General features: G+C 37.9%; 1 protein-coding gene across 1 annotated transcript in view; it reads right to left on the bottom strand.

Annotated features, from left to right (window-relative positions):
* PCSK5 (proprotein convertase subtilisin/kexin type 5) overlaps window positions 1-20,643 on the bottom strand; it is a 259,883-nt gene that overhangs the window by 152,202 nt on the left and 87,038 nt on the right. The window contains exons 6-7 of the mRNA XM_067315277.1: window positions 6,539-6,627; window positions 1,322-1,494 (exon numbers count right to left, since the gene is read on the bottom strand). Of these exons, the coding sequence (XP_067171378.1) occupies window positions 1,322-1,494; window positions 6,539-6,627 (262 nt within the window). The remainder of the gene's footprint in view (window positions 1-1,321; window positions 1,495-6,538; window positions 6,628-20,643) is intronic.

Below are 20,643 nucleotides of genomic sequence, written 5' to 3'. Positions count from 1 at the left end.
TCAAGCATACTGCAAATCACTTGAAATACTGAAGAGGGCATACAGACTGTCACCTCAGCCAGATGCTCTTGTAACTTTGCCTATTATCCCTCTACACCCATTGCCCTGTCTTCACTTTTTATGGTATATCTTAAATTAATATAATCTCTCAATAGCAGACACTGTCTCTCACACAATGCACAAGCCTTCCAGGCTGAATGTTAATTATAGTTTGCTAAAATCAGTCTTGGGCACACCTGGTTAGAACTCCTATTGGCTTAAATAATGGCTGCACTTTCCAATTTTGCTGCACAGTGTTACTATGTTCCAGTATTAGCACAACAGTCTCAGCTTCAAAGTCTACAAACAAATGTTTTGTACTAATCTCTTCTTTTCTGATCCTAGAGCTACTCACCATTGAACTAGCAAGTCTCCTGCTGCATTCAAAATAATGCTCAGACCTTCAAGTGCAGAGCTTTAAAGTGCTTTCCATCCAGTCCTATATAGTGGAAAGAGGTGTGAGCACTGGAAAACCAGGAATTCCCTGATCTGTTTAACAGGCAAGGAGGGTTAAAGGAAGAACTAAAAATTGGCCTCTGATATCAAAAGTTCCTCTAACTGCTTGTTTCCTTCTGCAGTCTTACTTGTTTGACAGTTACTTATTAAAGAAAATTGAAAAGGTCTTAAATTTTTTCTTATAGGGGTGTTTGCGATTTTGTGCATTGTATTATTGAAGCTCTCTGGACTATATCACAGAGACACTGCAACAGTACAAACTGGTAGAAAAATGTATATGCAAATTATAAAAAGGGCATATGTTCTTGGAGACCAGACATTCACTCTGAAAGAAACGTGGGTGTGTATTTTTTTTTTTAGCCTCCAACTCCCTATTCAGTCCATCCAACTTCCAGTATGAAATCAAGCAAAACACAACAACAAAAGAAAGAAAGGAAGGAAGAAGGAAAAACAGTCAAAGGCTTTTGCTTTATAATTTCATAGCAATTCAAATTTGATGACGTGGCACTGCTGTGCAAAGTAGCATTTTTCAGGCTTAGCTTTTCTTGCAGAATTACATCATTACCTCAGGGCAGTTTTAAAGGACACTGAGGACGATGTATTCCAATTGACAAAAAAGAAAGTCAGCTGATACTTCAGGAAGGATCAAATGCCTAGTCGGTGTGGCACGAAAATATATTTTTTGTTTTACACTAATGAAGCTTTTCTTCTTTCCTTAAGAATATGAAACTTCCCCATGCTGCGCGCTGGCATGTACCGAGGCACGTGCACCCTTACACCCGCACACGAGAGCAGATCCGGGAGATGCACTTTGATGCCAACCTACCATTCTGATGCCGTTCTCAAAGGCCTGACGCGCTAGAGAAGCAGGTCCGTCCACAGTCTTACCATCATCATCAGGCCCCCAGCTGGCGCTGTAGATGTGGATGTGCTGCGGATTAAGGCTCAGAGACTTTGCCTCGACCATGTCTGTCACGTCCCCATCCAGCATCCGTACGCCTTCAGAACAAAAGATACAATGAACAGGGTGACCAAACTCCAAGTGCCTTTTTTTCAGAGAAAATTGTTGTGTAGAACATTGGACTGAAAGATCATAAGGATCTCTACTGCTGTAAAAAAATCTATCCGTTTGGATAGGTGTTTCCCTGGTTAAAAAAAAAGCTTCTCTATGAGAAAATACGAATAGGTAGGAATATTTTCGTCTTTTGTCAAGTTTTAAGAATAATCTATTTACAATTATCTATCATTATCATTATCTATCATTTTATTCTCTGTATAACCTTTGAACTTTAACAAGCTTTTATGCTACAGAAAATTTAGAAAAAGACATGAACCCTGAAATGTTTGTATGTCTCACTTGAAGATCACATAAGTTTTTCTTTTTCCTTTTATACTGCAATGAAACCGCAGCACTTAATTTGAGACATTCACCGTTCTAAGTATGTTGACAGACATAAACACAGGATCTCTGTTGATAGATAAACATGGGATTATTCCTTCATTCTATGGGGCTTCAGAGAAGAAACTGGGGAGAAAGCTCTTGTGTACAGATGGATTACTACACGCAGTAGCAAGGGTATTACAGAAAGTTACTGACAATACCCAGTGTGTACCATTATTCCACACTGAACTACAATATTGTGAACATCTTCCTCTATGAGGAAGGGACTTTTTTAGGACACAATTCTGAACTTCTTCTGTAAAAAAAAAATCCACTAATGTGGGTTTTGATAAATTAGTGTGCCAGCCTTTGTAAAGTGAATGGCACCATGATGTTTTAAGCGCATAAAGATAAATAAGGTAGGCTTAAATTTGTCAACCGAGAATATCTGAAAGCTGTTTTTTAACTAGCCTTAACATTTTCATTGAATTTAATTCTGACTGAGAAAACCCCTGACAGCATTCTTAACCCAAATAAAAAAAGAAGACCTTCATACAGTTAGTGTGACATCCGATCAAAGGCATAAAAGATATCAAATAATAATTAACATGTAACTTTATGATAGTAGAGAATAATGATCACTTCTACAATTAGCAAATTTGAAGCTTTTTCCCCTTTAAAAAGACCACTGCTATTTATAAACCAAATTTACATATTTTAATTATAGACACATTCTGGTTTGCTCATGAGTTCAGACTGAATTAGCTGGAGTGTTTACCAAGACTTTAACTTCCAATTAACAAAAGGTATAGGGGTTGCTTTGCTGATAGAGGGTCTATTTTTTCCCCTCACTCTAATTGACTTGAAAATGAAAAGTGATCATATTTCTAAGTTCACACAAAAGCTGCCCATGTTTTGTGAGATAATAAACTTGTCCAAACAGTGATCTCACTATGAACTTTACTTTATAAAAAAGCCATTAAAACAATTTTGGGAATCTCAGGTTTTATTTTTCTTCCTCAGCATAATCTTAGAAATTAATGATGGGTCGAAGCTGTGTTCTCATTTCTTTCAAGCACATTAAAATATATTTGGTTTTAAATAAAGACAATAAAAAAGGTGCACCATGCTTAAAAGAAGGAAAATAAAGCTTCCCTTGATGTTTCTGTAACCATGTAGGAAGCCTAAATAGTACAACATTCACCCCGTGAACAATAACTCTGAATTCTGCCATTGGCATCTGAAGTAATTTATACCAGGTTTTTTGTTAATGGTGAAGTGGTCAAATCTAAAGCAACATGGACAAGGTTGTGACTTAGGTATTGCTCTGTTCTGCCAACAATTGACAGATATACTTCAAGTGTAACTTTGATCAATGGATGTCTCATTGGCTATTTGAAAAAAAATCACTCCTTTCTCTCACTCCCTCTTTTCTTTTTTTTATTTTTCCAAATGGCTGGAGTAGTTAATTTTGCTGATCACCAAACCTCCAAAGTGCATTTGGCATGTGGTGATAGCACAACAAAAGCTGTCCAGAAGGCAATTAACAGGCGGCATTTCCAGACTGTTCCACCTAAGACTGCAGCGTTCTATAAACTTCTTCCAATATTTGCAGGAAGTGCCAAAATGTAAGTGGTATTTTAGTCAGAACAAACTTTGAACAAATCACAGGAAACATGCAAAAAACCAAGCTCAAAGCAAGGTTTCTTTTAAAATGTTTGTTTTAAATCAGCATCTGACTTAAGCTTAAAGAAACAGCTGAACTAATTCCTCATCAGCTGAAGACAATCTACATCTGTTCTGCCATAATTCAGTGTAACTGTTTTCCCATCAGGACTCAAGCCCAGCCAAGTAACTAAGCACCCAAATCCCCACAGATGCTTTGCAACTTCCACAATAAGTCTGCAACAATAACAACATGCTAATCATCCCTGCCTATAAAAAGTCTCACAAGCTCTATAGGTGGTAATTTGCTATGTGTGATTACTGCAAAGAGTTACACATTAAAAAATCTACCACTTTGGAGCATTGCTTTGTTTGTTAATGACAGGGCCTTTATCTGGGATAACTACAGGAGTATTGCATAATTTTTCATACAAATCATCCCACAACCTGTAAGGGAACTGAAGGTCCCGACTGCAGTTTTACTCATGGTTTCATATCTGCAGATTAACTCCCCACTTACATGGTTGCAAGAGAAGGCTCAGGCTTTCTAATAATCTTTTTTCTGATCCATTTTGTGGTCAGAGTTTCTTAAATGTGCAGAAATGAGACAAAAAGGACAAACACATTTAGAAAAAAAGTGAGCATTACTGGTAGATATCTTGTTAATGACTTTCCATCACAAAGATCATTAATTGGATTTGTTCAGCTGCCAGCTGAAATGAAATACTGATGGAAGGGATCTCTTTTTCCCTTTGCTTTCTCTCTTCACTATCCCTTATGTATCCAGAGAAGCAGCAACTCACATTTTGGTTTGAAGTAAAGAATACCCATCTTGGTGGCCCAAATTTAATATCACTGTCAGCAGGTGCTCCTCTGTGTAAGAAGAACGTAATTGCTTTACCTCGACTCTAGTTTCTTCTCCGAAAAGGCCAAATGAGGGTCTTTAAATCCCTGGGAAATAAGCGACCTGAACACTAGTTCAGAATAATATGATTCAACATTTTTACACTCTGTCTGGCCTGTGGAGGGGGAACATAACTGCTGCTTATTCACATGTGTAGCTTATGGCTTTTCTGAGGGAAGGGAGGGAGGCACGCCATGTAGAGGTCAGCAACAGTGAGATTCTTAAATACATACACCTAATAGAAGGGGAGGCTTAACCTCCCTTCCCGATACCCTAGAATTCCTTCTTGCCTCTGATTTTCTGCAGATTATCTGCTGAGTCTCCTGAGGTCTTATTTTCAAGTACTGATACTTTTAAAGGGTGATACATGACCTCAAATGAGGTTTACACAGCTGCCACTGTAGTGTTTTCCAGCTTTCTTTAAAAAACAGTATTACTGATGGCTCTGCAGAAGCGTTGGGTTAAACAGGGCAGATAAAATTTTTATTTCATTTAGACCAATGAAATTTCTTGAATGATGTTATATTCTTAATACAAAATAACTAAATATACTATGAAAAAGGCACACATAGCCAATCTTTACTAGTCAGATTACTGTGCTCATAGTATGTCCATCTCAATCAGTTTTTACACTATATTTAGAATAGGCTGTGATTCATCTAATATGCCTGGGGGCTTTCTGAAGTATTACTGCACACTCCTAATGCTTAATAAATAATAACCTATTAAAAAGCCATTGTTAATAATGGAGAGCTCTTCGAGGACATGTCCAGGCTGTTGCTGGTCATGTGACTATCCAACTCACAAATGACACTTTTGCTCTAGAAGTCAGCTTTTATCTGCATCGATGCCCTAACTCTCCACAGACTTTGGTTTGACAACACAGTAGATATGATTTCATCGCTCCAGCTACAGGGCCAAATGCCATGCCCGCATGAGACAACCTGCTCATCTGGTACAAACTCACTTGGCCAGTTCAAATTTGTTTAAACCATTCTGACAAGTTAACGCTGTGCGGGCAGGCTCTTTGCCTGAAGGGAAGTTTTTTCTATGCATTACTCTAACCTTACGCTGGATCAGGTGTCGTCTATGCTCTTGAAGCCAGCAGGAGAACAGAAAGCTGACATTAGGTCTATATTGTGTGTTTTGGCTAATCTGAAATGCAGCTGTGCTCACATCTGATTTGGCTCAAACTTGTACTGATCCAGTAGAGCATAGATACAGGACTAATAGTTGTGGAAACATGGCCTCAGCTTTGCCTCCTCATATTTTTGAACTGTTCTTTACTGTATATGTAGGTAAACATGTTTCTGTTTTCACAGATGGCCTCTGCTTTGGGGCAGAAAATCAACTGCTAATGAGTTTAAGCTATAGGTTTTTCCACTGAAAGGCAATATACTGATCCCATGATTTCATGAAAAATACAGGGTAAGACTTCCCTTGAAGCATTAAAATTTGGCACAGGCAGGGCTACAATCTAGGAGATATGTAGATGATATCTTGATAGTCATTTCCAAGAATCACATCGGAGGTCTTAACTGAACAGCAATTGACCAAGAATCTACAGATCACTTGGAATCTCTTGGCTGAACTGAACAAAAAAGTGCAATCAAATCTCATGCTTCAGGCAATAATATGATTACACACAGGGATCAAAAGATACCCTCCAACAATGGCCAAACAACATAAAATTGTTTTGAGTTTCACAACGATGACAGTGTTTTGTTTGGGGTCTATACGCAAACTGATATTCCTGCTATATACATTTACTTCTGATTTGTCACAGCTCATCAGTCAAAGTTCTGAATTTGTGAGAAAACCCAAATGTCCTAATTCTGGGTTTTGCGTTTTCATCAAAAGTCTTGTTTTCTATCTTTCTGTGTGTAATGATAGGTGGTGTCCCAGGAAGCACTGCAGAAGTGTCACTGCTGACAAATTCCTTCCGTACTGGTTTTTAACAGTATGACTGGGATTTACTTGTTCACACAGCTAGGACTGTTATTCATACAGAGCTCTCCCTCTTATTTAGAAAGGTCTGAATGTACAAATTGCTCTTTGGTTACATTTTTTTGCAGGGGGACTGTTTCACATACCTCCAATCTTGGCATTAAAGGCGATTCCTACTGTGCAGTGTGAGTTGTTTGCCGTGGCTGCCACTTCTCCAGCACAACGGGTTCCATGCCTGCAGTCAGACAAACATTTTTTCGAGTGAGCAACATAATCCCTCAATACACAGACGGTCAGGACCTTGCTCATCCTCAGGTGCTAAAAGCACTATTATCCATAGTATCTTGCGGTACTTAGTTGCCCATAACAATTTATGCCCATGTTGCAACCTTCCTATGAACACATTTTAACGTCATTATCACAACCATCTTCTTAAACTCTTCATGACAGACTTTCTAGCCCTTTGAAACACAGAGTATGTAGCAAAGTCATACTAAGATGATACACAATCCCTAGCAACAGAAAGAAGTCTGGGACACCAATACTTGATTTTGAATCAATACTTACATTATGGGCAGAATTTTTGTCCTGCATTTTACTGCAAGCACCACTGACAAACATGCTGCTAGACTCTGCCTTTCTACACAACCTCCAGTGAGCATCCTCAGCAGGCAGTGTGAGCTACACACCTCCGTGAGGAAGCTAAGACTCTGCGCCTATGTCCATGCTGCTGTTTGTAGGCATGCCTAAGAGTGACTCCAATCCAGGTATGCTCAAAGCTGCTGCGTAGGTATGTCCTGGTCATGCCTTGGGCCAACACTGCAAGCTTGCTGTCTTTCCAGGGGCTGAAGAAACAGCTGAAGTGCTCTCCTTATGGGAGTTATACCCTGCAACTGGAAGCAGAGCTGGGCTGCAAGGGGATAATCTGAAGAAGCGAAGGAGAAGGAGAGCCACAAAACCTCTGGGGCTTACTCACCCCCTCATCCACCCTGCAACATCGGAGTACGATGCCTTCCTATCCCTGACCCACTCTCTCTACAAGTTGACAGTGATCTTCCGTATGACCACAATGCTACAAAAGTGGTTCCTACTCTTTATGATTTTTGCCTGCAATATAGCTTTCACAGAATGTTTTCCACCAGTAAGTTTTGCCCTCATCCTTGTGCAGTTAACCAACCCTGTCACAGAAGACTGATGAAAAACACAGAGCGGACAGGGAGGTTTGAGAGTTGGTGTGCAGAGAGCTGATAGGGAGTTTCAGATGACACGGGAAAAGAGATGGGGAGCTGATGAGATGGAGATAGAAAGATAATGTAGGGCTTGGGTAGCCACAAAGAACGAAGTTTGGAAAATCATGGCAAAAAATAGGTAACATGGCAAGCACTTCAGAGGAGGCTAAGTGAGGTTAGTCGTGTACACAGGTGCTCTTCCACTGGCGGCAGCTGACAGACTACTCACATAGACATCTGGAGAACCAGGGTATTTCTGAATTAAGGTTGACACCTGTGTTACAGACAAGAATCACAATTGTCTTCTCTCGGTACTGCCTGCTTTGAGTAGAGTCACTCCTTATTTCCTATTCCTTTGAGTAAAGTCACTCTCTGTACTATGAGAGTAGTTCTCCCCCTTAACCTTTTGAGATATGTAGATGAGAAAAACTAAGACAACTGGTTGGGAGTGGATTAATATAAAACAACAACAACAACCAAATAGATAGGACTAGGAAATGAAAAGAGAAGAAACAAAGAAAATGAGCATTAAAAGCAATTAATGCTAACCTGTTAGAATTTCAAAGGACATCTTTCAATTTATGAGGTAAATTAGAAATATATTCTACGAGAAAATTGTAATCTTTACTCAAAAGACCAAAGCAATGATTTAGACACTGATGAATCCTAAAGCTGGATCAAGGTATCACAATTATACGTGTATCTCCTCAAATCATTTCTTATTAATCTGTTCATAACTCATCAAATGGTTGCCAAACTTCATCAGAGAATTTTTCAAGACTTAATTTGAAGTTTATTTTTCATACAAAGCCTAATTTTCTTCACTTGAAGAAAGCTAGTCTAATTCAATTTTATCAAGTAACATCCCATCACAGAATTATTTCCTGTGAAAAGCCTAGAGTAAATCATTCAGGAATCACACATGAAAAGGAGTTTAAAAAAAAATCACCATTAGTTTTCAAGTATTTTCAAATAATGTTCTAGCTGCCTGTTTGAAACAGCGCCTTTTTAAAACGTGTTTATATTTATAGGGAAATGCCTGTCTTCAGAATTATTTAGAAGACACATGATTCCCAAACTTCTTTTTTTCTCATGATGATTTTGTTAGGTCTCACACATAAGTTTAGAAGTGTTATCACACAAATGTCAAAGTGCAGATGATTCTACTCCAAAAACTGTACCTGCAGAACATGCTCACACACATCACCTTGGTGCATACATTTTATTAAGAAACCGCTGCCTGCTTTGTGAAATGACCGTGGTCCAGATGCAGCTTCCCAGGTGGTGGCTGCACGGGCAGGAAACCCCTCCTGGGATGCAGGTCTGGGAAGAGCAGCAGAGAGAAGTGACTTGGGATGGAGGTTTTTTGGTATGGAAAGGTGACAGATAAAAGCCACACGTGGAGAAAAGACGCTGCCTGGAAAGGAATGGGAACAGCTCAAGCATCTCCGTGGTTCATGGCAGAGGTGGTGCACAGTGGACAGCAGTTTGTTTATTTTGTTAAACCACAGTCCATCATGCACCACCAAAAGAGTTAGCTTCCTGGTGGCTCGCCAAACAGGTCCCACTCGGTTGTGGGCCACGTAACTGCTCTGGCAAGGGGAACGGAGGGATGGGGGGGCCAGGGACAGTGTGGTTGCCCCTCCCAGCAGCAACTCACGGGAAAATGGGATTAAATGTAACATGAAACTGCACCCCCAGTTCCATCTGAAATGGAAGTGATCGGTTAGAAGTTGATGGCGCTTTAAACAGCTGGCGTGGAGGTTTTATGACATGTATTTATTGATTTAAAGCACAGTATGAAATTTCATGTAAAATTCTGATAGAAAAAACACATTCCAGAGACACTTAGATCTTTGGACAGTTTTACAACATTTGAGTTTAATTAACATTGCTGAATATTTCACTAGTTTTCACATATTAGAAAATCCTTCTTTTTGTCCTATCTTAAGTACAGTAATGGCATAAGTTTATTTTGTAAACAGATTTTTATGTTAGACCCTTGCTTCTCTGCCAAGATTATTGTTAATTGCATTCCACGTTTATAAGGGAAATGACAAAATCAAAAATTGTTTTATTCATTTCAAGGTCAGATGTATAAAACTGCATTTTTTTATAATCAGCTTCCCACTGCGTGAATTAATCATACATGCAACTCAATTTCTTTTAATATGTTAACTTTTATGGGTCCTTTAAGTAATATTTCAATTATGCTGTGAAAGGGAAGACTTTCTAAAAAATCTGCATAAAAAAATTATGTTCTTTCCATATTGCTTTCGATTTTCTCTTGTCTTAGATTTTGCTGGAGGTCTGCAATTTTGAACAGACCCTGAATTCTGCAATTAAAATCTGAGAAGCCTTCTGATTAGTCAATACACTAATTTCTTAACCAGCTAGATAAACAAATATGATGAAACAGATGCCTGAAATTGATTAGGTCTGCTTTAAAGAAAGGAAAACTTCTCCTGAGCATGAAATCAAGAAAATTTCGAGTTACAAACAGCTTATGGAGGCAGCATGCTTTAGGACTTAACCATTAGCAAGAGGTGAAACAGTTGAGCTGCTTTCAAGTTAGCATTTTTTGTGACCATATACATTTCAAAACACAACAATCTGCTGCCTTTGTGGGATGCCTGCATCACACACAAGTTTTTTAAAAAGTTGATGCAGTCCTTGAAGAAGGCATGACTGCCTTTCTACAAAAGCCTATCTTGATAAACTTTAAGGGTCGATGCTTCATTTCACTGGCTCCTTTGCCAGCTTATGTTGGAGGGAAATAAGTTCCCAGGCTATTAAATGGCACTTTGAAGAGGCACTCAGCTAAAAGGTTTTGCACTTGTTCTTTGTGTTAATGTCAGTGTGATGTAGTATCACAGAATAAAAACATAAAAGAAAGCCTGGTTATGAGACATTCTCCCCATCTACAAATGGGTCTTCTACCTGGAGTCTAAAAGAAAGAAAAGGAATGGAAAGAAGAAAAGTCTTTTTTTTTTTTAATTTTGTAAGGAGAGACATGAAAAATCCCTCTTCAAGGATAGATTTAGGCTCAAGAGGGTGACGGGTTAAAAAAAAAAGGAGATATCACGGGCACTATCTTCTCAAAAAATTGTGCTTAGACACTTGCAGCACTTTCCATCAAAAAAACTATTTTTTCTAGCTTTAACTGCCTGGGCTAACTTCTTGTATTCTGGGCAATGAAGTACAGCTTTTTCAGAAATGTGTTTAATTTCATTTTTGCATATGAGACAGAACAAAGAACAAAGAAAATATGCAGGCAATTTAGATTGATTTTCTTCTCCTTTTATATGGAGAATATTTGTCAGTCTGTCAGCAATGACAAGTCAGTAAGGTGCTGAAGACCTACACAGGAAGATCTCAGTGGTGCTGAATTTTCTGCCTTATCATGCCTTCACTATTACATGGAGAACTTGAAATAAATTGCTTTTATTTGAAGAAATACACTTCTGTGAAAAGGCTTATGTGACTTTTTGCTGCTGCCTGCATGAACGGGAATTGAGCAGCTGGATGGTAAAGGCACAGTCTTTTGACGGCTCTCTAAGAGTAAGATAAGCAAAAGAGAAATTTAAGAGCTCCACACTGTTCTGTTATACAAAGCAACTTTTTTCACTGCCAGATTTTCTCTGAGACAGGCACAGGTCAATATTTCAGGCAATGGATGGAAAGAGAACAAGTGCATGTTCTGTGATTAGCTATTGCTCCTCATCCCACTGATATATGATTTAAATATAAGACATCTATCTTGTCAATAATCACTCTTAATTTGCCTTTCAGAAGAGACAGAAGGTATAAGGCACCTAGAACATCTTTAAGATAGAAGTTAATTGATTCATACCTCTCCTCTGAATGTTTAGAGTAAGGAAATATTCAGAGTTATCAAAGACAGCTGCAGGCAATTTGGAAAGCCCTTTCCATGTAAATTGGCTCTTCAGAGCCTCCATCTCTGACAGCTATTCCTTGAATTCCACAAATACTTTGAGGATGTGCTTCTTTGTCGTCTTTTATTCTCCCGGAGTATATCAAATCTTTAACAATACAAGAACTCAGGGGACCAGAGGGTTTAAAGCCCTCCAGCTTTTCATGACACTAACTTTATAGTCCAATCCACTTCAACCTGTCACCACTGAATCTCTTCAGAAAGGGAACTTAAGGAGAAAAGAGTTACAGACTATTTCAATGTGAGCCCATCACAAACACTGCTGGAAATACCAGTTACTTACTGAGGTTTTCTGAAAGAGATATTCAGCACAGGGAAGAGTTTGTACACAAATATGGAAAAGAGGTATTCTTTCTTTATCAAGGGATATGTCTATAAAAAAGAAAAAAACTTCACATCCTTTGCAAATTCTATGCTGCGCATGCTATAACAGTGGACATCAAATAATGGTAAAAAAGATAAAATAGATACTCTCACAGTTTATACAAGGTTATGTACATCTTAACAGGCTGTGCCTGAACATCTGCTCCTCTGGTTTTGGTAGCACAGTCAACTTCCTTTCTCACCATGATTACATAACAAACATATTGCATATGCATAAATGCAATGCATAAATATTAGGAATTGTTTTTCACACAGCTTTAATTATAAATGACAGTAGAATCCAAGGGATGGAACCTGTGACATGAACCAAACCAGGTTTCCACCAAACACTGACTAGTAAGAGACCTTTCTGTCTTCTAGTTAACAAAACTTCGAATTGTATGCCAAATATATTTTATGGGATAGAGAAGATTAGAGGATTAAAGAAATGTTATGGATGCAAATCTGAAATTTTGATCCAGTTACATTCTGATCCTTTTCTTTAGCAAGATATTAGTGCCATAACATGTGAGATACACTTGAAAAATTATTTTATACACGAGAGTATGGACTGAAACTTGGCACAACTACTATTAAATGTCAACATTAACCACACAGTTGCTACAGATGTTTCCAACTCTAACTACAGGTAACCTACAATTTCCTGAAATCCAAATGTCTATGGTCATATTTTCATCACTGCTAATGAATAAAAAATGATAAAATAATTTTTCAAACCTCTAAAGGGAGAGTAAGAGTGGAGTTTTGGGTACATGTTTTTGTCTGTCCAAAAGTATGTGAGAGCTGACATTTATTTTTGCATAACCATTCTTTAGTTAAGGTTTCAAATGTCTTCTAAGATTTTTGTTACATTGGAATGTATTTGTAAATGGGAAAATGTGATATCTGAGACACTGCAACGTAGTAACTGCTGGAAAAAAATACATTTTAACAGCAATCATCAAAAATGTGTTTTATTGCATTCTGGAGTTTATGTGGTGCAGAAGAAATCATTTTTTATAGCTGTTCACATATAAATGGTCTTTAATTATCTGGAGGATGAAAAATACTTTCCTAACTGGCACTAAGTAGGATGTTGTTCCAGAAACATCCGAAAAAAGAAATATAAAGGAATTTACAGAAGTTAAAAATACAGGCAAGGAAAAAAAAAATCTTTAGCCTTTAAAATACAATCTATTATAGCTAAACAATAATAAGAATAAAGCTACTTCCCGGAGGGAAGATATCTGGATATTAAGATTGGAGAAAGAGATGACAGATTAAATGTGAAAAACAAGTTACACAAATCTTCAATGTGAGATACCAGGAAAAATGCCAAAGATTTGGATATTACATTACACAGACAGGATCCTGCTTCTGAGCATTAGCTACAATGTGGTAATGTGGTTACAGCACAGGACAGGAAGCTGGCTTGAGTCAAGGTCCCCAAGGCTAATTACTTTTGCATGATTATGGGAAGTTACTTAAAGAATAACTTGGAAATAACTCATCTATTTCTCTCAAACAAGATTGAAGATGACAACATGAAAACAAACACATGGAATACTTCAGATCCCAGACACTCATGTCCTATTCAACAAGGCAAAATTCAACAGTGTAGGTAACAGTGATGCTCCCTTGCCACTCTCTACATTTGTTCGCTGTTAACAGTAGGAAGCTAATTTCTCTCAGGCATGAAGTTCTGATATGAGTCCAGCAAAGGACTGTGATTCTACAATATTAATTACCATTTTACAGTTTTGTTTATGTGAGTGGGTAAATAAATCTGAATGTATAAAACAAATATGTCTTTCTTCTGTATTTTCTACCAAATGCAAAGGAAACAATGAATAAAAGCTCTGATGGAGCCACCGAAATATGGCAACGAATTAGAAACAGGCAAACAAAATTAGCAAATAACATATTTAGCCAAGTATATAGTTTTATAAAGGAATTATTTACTGACATCTTATGACATTCTAGCCCAGGGTAAAATTTTAATGTAGCCTGTTTTCTGGGGCAGGGGGAGGCATTGGTGAAAAAGGAACAAAATAGTTCAAAAGCCACCAGAGCGAAACACTAGCAGTTGAGCTTTTCTTTTGTAGCCTTTCATATTAACTGTACAGTAACCTTCTCAAGGCAGGGAACCCAGTTCTAGTTCATGTTCATTAAAGGAAATCACAAATAAAAACAGTGAAGTCACTGGCATTAAACCTGTTCAGCAACAACATCAGGTCCAAGACTCTCTTGGATCAGTCCATCACTACCTGGGTCTATCTAACAGGAAGGACTATTTCTGGATACTTCCACAGGCTTTTGAAACAGAAGAACATGAGGCTGCGTACACCTCAAGGCTCTTCTGTCACAGAAGCAAAAAGATCTTGCTTTCACCTAATGCAAGTTGGTGGAGAGACTATGGAGGGGATGGAAAGTAGCAGAATAGAGAGGATGTGCTCCAAGCAACTTTGGCAGTTGTTTTATGTTTGTCAGGTTGGTTGATCTTTTGCTATCCCTTTTTGTGTGCATCCCAAAGAATAGAGTAGCATATATGCTTGGGAGGAACTATTTATTTATCCATCCTTTCCCATTCCCCTTTTGTTATCTGTGAGATTAGACAGTTTCATCTCTTCACTTGTGACATACAGAGAAGAGGACAAACTAAGACCCAAATTCAAATCATGTACACATGGGATTGTAATAACTTAATGAGGGAGGAAGATCGACAAAATAGGTCATGTATTCTTGCATAATAAAAACTCTTGTAATTACCTTGTAAAAACAGTCAATTTAGCTAATTTTTCAACCTTGGACTTATTGATTCAATGTGACAATTTACCTGGCTCTTCCCAGTCTGCAACAAAGAGTTTCCGTAAAGAGAACAGATTATTAACATAATCCTAGGATTTAGATTCTGCAATATCCTGATAACCTTGGCTTTCAGTGACAGTGAAATAACACTCCTGTGTGAATAAAGGAATCTCTACATCTTCCTAAGGCAATCACTAAGAATACAAAGCAGAATAAACCACATTCCCAGTGCCATCTGTTTCTTGATTCGGTCACTATCCGCCTCTTAGATATTAATAACGCAAGCAGATGACAGCAATAAGTAACCTAAATAGGGTCATTCAGTGTTTCAGATACCTCTGGGTGAAATCCACTTTGTTTCCAGAAAATTTTCAGAGAGTAGAAACACTTTGTTTCTTTGGGGAGGAAAAAAAAGAGGCACAAACATGGGTGTGTGGCTGCCTCTCCGTGGTTTTGTGTGCCAGGCTAGATAGGGCTGACATGTGCTTTAGGAGATTGACAGAGGAGCAGCTGATCTCCAAAGCAGTTCCTACAGATACATTTCATTTTACAGTTCAGTATCAGCACACATATAACACAAGCAATATATCCAAGGGGAGCGGAAATAACAAGTTCTTTCTGGAAAAAGTGCTGATATACAGCCCGTTTCATTGCCCATTGTGTACTGCCATATTCCCTGCTTTAGTGTCACTTATCTGCTCAGAAAATGTATCTCTGAACTTTCTCTGTGCGAACACAAACACTTAATATATATGGTATAGTGCACAACTGTGGCTGACTGTTTCTCCCTTGCTTTGGTTAGTGCTGGAGCTATAAACAGCAGACATAACCTTTGGGAATTAATGAGATACGCCTAAAGTGATAACTGCTGGGCACGTTATGCTTTCGCACCAGCTCGACTCTATTCTTGAAGAAAAAGCAACCAGATGCTGGAGCACCGGGAGTAAATCTTGGGAAGCAGAGGAAAAGGACAGAGGCCTTTAGGAGTCCCTTGTCTATACCAGGCTGCTCCTCATAGAGACACCTTTGAGTTGCTGAGCCTGCAGCATTAATGGAGGAGATTTGGAGTATTACTATACCTGGAGAACTACAAAACTGTCAGTGAAAAGAGCCACAGGATGAATCTTGAACATGGAAGCTGCAGAGGAAATAATATCTCTTGACAGTTCATATTCCCTTGCCACAGTCAAGGTACTGTCCTCTAAAGTCTTAATAATGCTGTATTTGAGTTTAAGCCTGCAAAACGATGCTTCCTCCCTCCAAAGAAATGCTGGCTGGACATTTAGAGGTCCCAGCTGACTAGAAAATAACCTCAGCAGGTGCCTCAGTGGCACCCTCTCTTTCTCTTTCCACATCTTATCTCTGTGCAAGAGATCTTTGGATCCTTGCAAACATAATCACTTGTGACACAAAGGCAATCTTGTAATTTTCATCGTCAATGCACTAGTCACATTTCTGATAAAAATACAAAAAGCTCCAAGCAATCAAGCAGACTCCAAACCTGAAAACATCCGTATGTCTTCATAAAAAAAGACTGGAAATACATATCTCAACAGGAAACCTGAGAAGATCAATAGATATGTTGTTTCTAGATGTTAGCAGATGTGCTGCTTCATCAACACGTATCTTAAAAATTGCACTGGTTTAATCATAAAGATGTAAAAAAAAAAAGTAATTAATACATTTAATTAATTAAATTTATTGTGCTAATTAATTAAAATCAAATAATTAAGAATAGAAATTAATTAAAAATTAAATTAAGACTAAATGTTTTTAAACAAATCAGCAAAACTTCCTGTATCCAGATTCTTACACCATTTTAAAACTGTTTTGTACCATCTTAGTCTATCCATGTTAACCACCAAAGTCAAGTATTATAACTTGACATAAGTATATTTAACAGATGAGGCTTCTTTGCAAACAAGCCTTTATACCCATTCTCCTCATGTAACTATAGGGATAATGAGGATAGTTTAAGGTTTTGTTAATGTTTTTGGAGTCTAAAATTAATCCTAAATTGGAAACAAGACCTCAGATTGCAAAGGAAGTTAGTGTCACTCCAATATTACTTTACACAAAACAGAAAACTTTTGGTATGCCTTCTAAACACTTCCTATTAATGTAAGCTTGAGGTTTATTTATTAACTTTTATTAATTGACTGTTATCAGTGTTTCTGAGAATATGACTATGTACAGTTGACAATATATTATTTTTTTCAAAAATTTTCCAAGCTTTAGAGTAAGAACTGGAATCCTGACAGAATGAGTATTTTTGGACAGACAGTGCACTTGCTATTCCTAGGAAAATCCATCCATATTTATCTAAGATACTAGGCTCAGAAAACACAGGCTTGCACACATCGAATAAAGCTTGCTAGAAATTTGCTGCTGAAACTTCCAAACATACCACCTACAGTGAACATGCTTGTACTTAAGAGAGCTCACTGCATGCCAGCTACACAATGCTATTTATATTGTAGGCATAAAGCAGAGCTTTGGTTGTCGGTGGATACAGGGGCAGTAGTCTGTCAGCTATTTTTTGAGCTTGGGAAAAGAAGTGATTAACTAGAAACTGCAAATTTGCCATCCCAGCTGCTTGCATTCTGCCAACTTTTATTATAAAGTCTACAGCCTTACCATTTAAAAAGTCATCTTGTTGGATAGAGGAAATACAACTATTCCCGTTTTACAGAAGAGATACAAAAAGGTTAAAAAAATTATTTCTTGCAGAGCTGAGACTAGAATAAACATCTCTGCTACAATAGCCAAAGTTTAATAATAACTTTCAGAATAAATAAGTAAATTCTACATCCTTTTCTTTGCTGTCTGTAAACAAAGCATTGTATTCTCCTTCGGAGCCAGGAAAAAGACTTCAGATTCTGATTTCTCAGCATTCCTGCATAACCTACCAAACCACGTGTAAGCCACTGAGAGGCAGGGATGTTTTGCTGAACATTACTCTGGCCCAAAGCTGCTGTTATCCATTTCAAAGAGAAGGTGAAGAGAGATCTTTCCTGTGAATTAAAAGACCTTACGTTGCGACCTGTCTGATGGTGCAGAAAGAAATCAATATGATTTCGAATAATGGCATTTATTTGGTTAATGCTCTTCATCACTTCGATCTTATGGCCGGCAATCTGATTTCTAAGATTTTCAGAGGCCCTCCACCTGTTTTGCTGGTAGGTGCCCTAGACCTTAGAGAGAGAGTGTCATCTGCAGATATCACAAATTCCTCTCAAAAGTGTATCTGCAGTTGCTGAATTCAAGCCCGGAAAAGCTATGATTTAAGGAAGTGAAGAAATACAGAGGTTTCTCTCTTTTTCTTCATTTATTCTCTGCCTACATTGGACCATGCTTCCTCCAGTCACCGCCATTGTTACAGGTGTTAAGCACTGTCTTCTGGGACAAGGGGACCAGCCAAGAAACTGTGGAAACAGCAGCCCTGCAACAGTTCCACATTTCTGGAGTAAAAGTCCCTTATTCCAAAACATGTCTGGACAAACTAACTTATCTGGTCACAGATCTTGTGGTCAGCCTCACCATGAAGTCAGGCCTGCAGGGCTAATGCTTCAGATACTGTGACCATAAAGAATCCTTCTAAAGTGACTAAAATTACTCGTGGGTACTAGTATATAATTAAAGGGTTGGGGTGTGAACACAGTCATCTCCCAATGAAAAGACCACCATGAACATCATTAGCATGGCACAAAATTCTATCTTTTTATAAATCAGAACACAGTATTTTGTTTTTTATGTACTAGTCACTGTTTGTTGTTTTGTTTTTTTCCCCTGAATTATTTACAAAAAGTTCACAGGCATGCTGTCATAATAACATATACACTAGTAAATTTGGAAAGAAATATGACTATAGTAAGAAGATGCAGAAGGATTTGTGAGGAAATTTCCCTGCTCTTTAGGCCGGTTAATTGTTACTTTTGAAGCAGAATGTTCTGCGATTCCCCAAGTCTCACCTTGAATTTTACAATCCTTTTTAAGTAGGACAAGGCATATAGGTATAGGTAATATCTTTTATTAGACCAGCTGGTATAACTGGGAAAAATAAGCCCTAAAACCCATCCTTCAGGCCTGTCCATATTCCTAGATCTCCAGGGCTAAAACAAAGCACTACTAACACCTACGTTCTTTATCACCTTAAATTCATGGCCATGAGCTTCCCTGTTATGAATACATTCCGTACTTAGACATTTTAACTTGCTCATCTTCTGTTTCTCAAGCTTTTGTATGACAGTGTATTGTCAGTCACTATTTATCATGATTCATGGTTTTCATCCAGACTGACACAGAAATGTAGCAGCTGGAATGATCTTGCAGCGCTTGAGGAATCTCCCTTTACCTGGAAATCTCTACATTAGAGCCCCATCATTTCTGTGCAATGAAAAACAAACAAAACACAAAAAAAATCTCCCCCCCAAAAGATACAATATCAGTTCTGCTAAAATCACACAAAATCATAATTGAAAAATAGCCTAGGAATATAAGAATGCAGATCTTTAGCTTTCAGGTTTACTCTTCCTTGGCAGGAAAAGAAGCCCACTGGATCCCTAGAAAACGGTCTAGGGAAATGCTCTCAGAAAAAAAGAGATTCATGCTTTTGTGCAAGGAAGATGTTGACATATGCATGGATCCTAGGGTTGTGAGGCAAAACAGAGGAGCCATACAGTGATGTGCAGGCAGGCCATAGACGGATCTTTATCCATGTTACATATGTCATTGTAACAGTGGATGACTGATTTTGCAGCAGGACAACTGTTACAAGAAATGGATATTTTATAACTCTGGGTCCCCACCAAACTCTGGCTCAGAAAAATATTTCTTACCTATTTCGAATTCTGAGTGCAATTTCAATTAGATATGTATTGTGCTTAATCCTAAATTCCATTTGATGCTGTTGTGCACAGTTAAATGGAGATCGCATTTCTCTTTAGAGCAGTCTCTATTTCAAAGATGAGTGAGGTAATTCTTCTCGACATAAATTTAAATCCTACTCTTATCTGTGTTGATAAATAATTGTTTTTTATGAGACTTGTACCACCAATTCAGCAGAAGCAAGGTTAGATCTTAATTGGAAAAGGAGATTTAACATAAGTAGGCTAATTCTTACGCACTCACAAAGTTGGAGAAAAAGTTAGTAGTTGTTCGTCCAATGTTTACAGAGTAATAAGAAGAGTAATGCAGGGAAGTGAGTTGAGGCTGAAAGAAGAAGACATACCTTATTTTATTCTCTTTGGCACTCTGACCTCTAGCCAACAGCCTCACCATCTCTCATGCTGGAGAAGTAATTAGGCCATAGTCTGTACCTCAGTTTGCTAAAGATTAGAGGATTGCTTTGGGATGCTATGATGTGCTATTGAAAAATAAATGATTTTCAAAGCAGGTAAATTTTTTGCAGCAGAAACCCCAGCAGTGCAATTACACCCATTTCTTTACCTCTGTATTTGAATTTCTCTACCTTGATTGCTTTCCTTCAGGAAAAAAACAGTAACTTGCCTTCAAGAGAGCAATCTGACTTTGCTTAAAGCATCAAACTTAATAGATTTGACTGTGTATCTTTGAGAAAGATAACAAAATCAAGGTAATGTAAAACAAAGCTAGAAACTGTAAGAAAATAATTAAAATTAATATAGAATTAAGCCTGCCTTCAGCAAAAAATCTACACAGAAGCATATTTTTTCATTTGCAAGAAAATGTTGCATGTTATTTAAAAAAAAGCTTCAGTTAACAGCTTTTGACTTTGGATTCACAATCACCTTATCAAACCTGTAACTAGAGGTTTGCTTTTAATGCCACAATCATTACAGAGGGGATCAATACTACACTTTGTGCATGTATGTGCTGGCTGAGAAGTCTCAAGGAGCCAGATTTTGTACTGGCTGAG

The sequence above is a fragment of the Apteryx mantelli genome, chromosome Z (assembly GCF_036417845.1).
Source record: "Apteryx mantelli isolate bAptMan1 chromosome Z, bAptMan1.hap1, whole genome shotgun sequence".
NCBI classification, from domain to species: Eukaryota; Metazoa; Chordata; class Aves; order Apterygiformes; family Apterygidae; genus Apteryx; species Apteryx mantelli.
The sequence above is the reverse complement of the archived record's forward strand: the minus strand, read 5'-3'. Positions and strand labels throughout refer to the sequence as shown.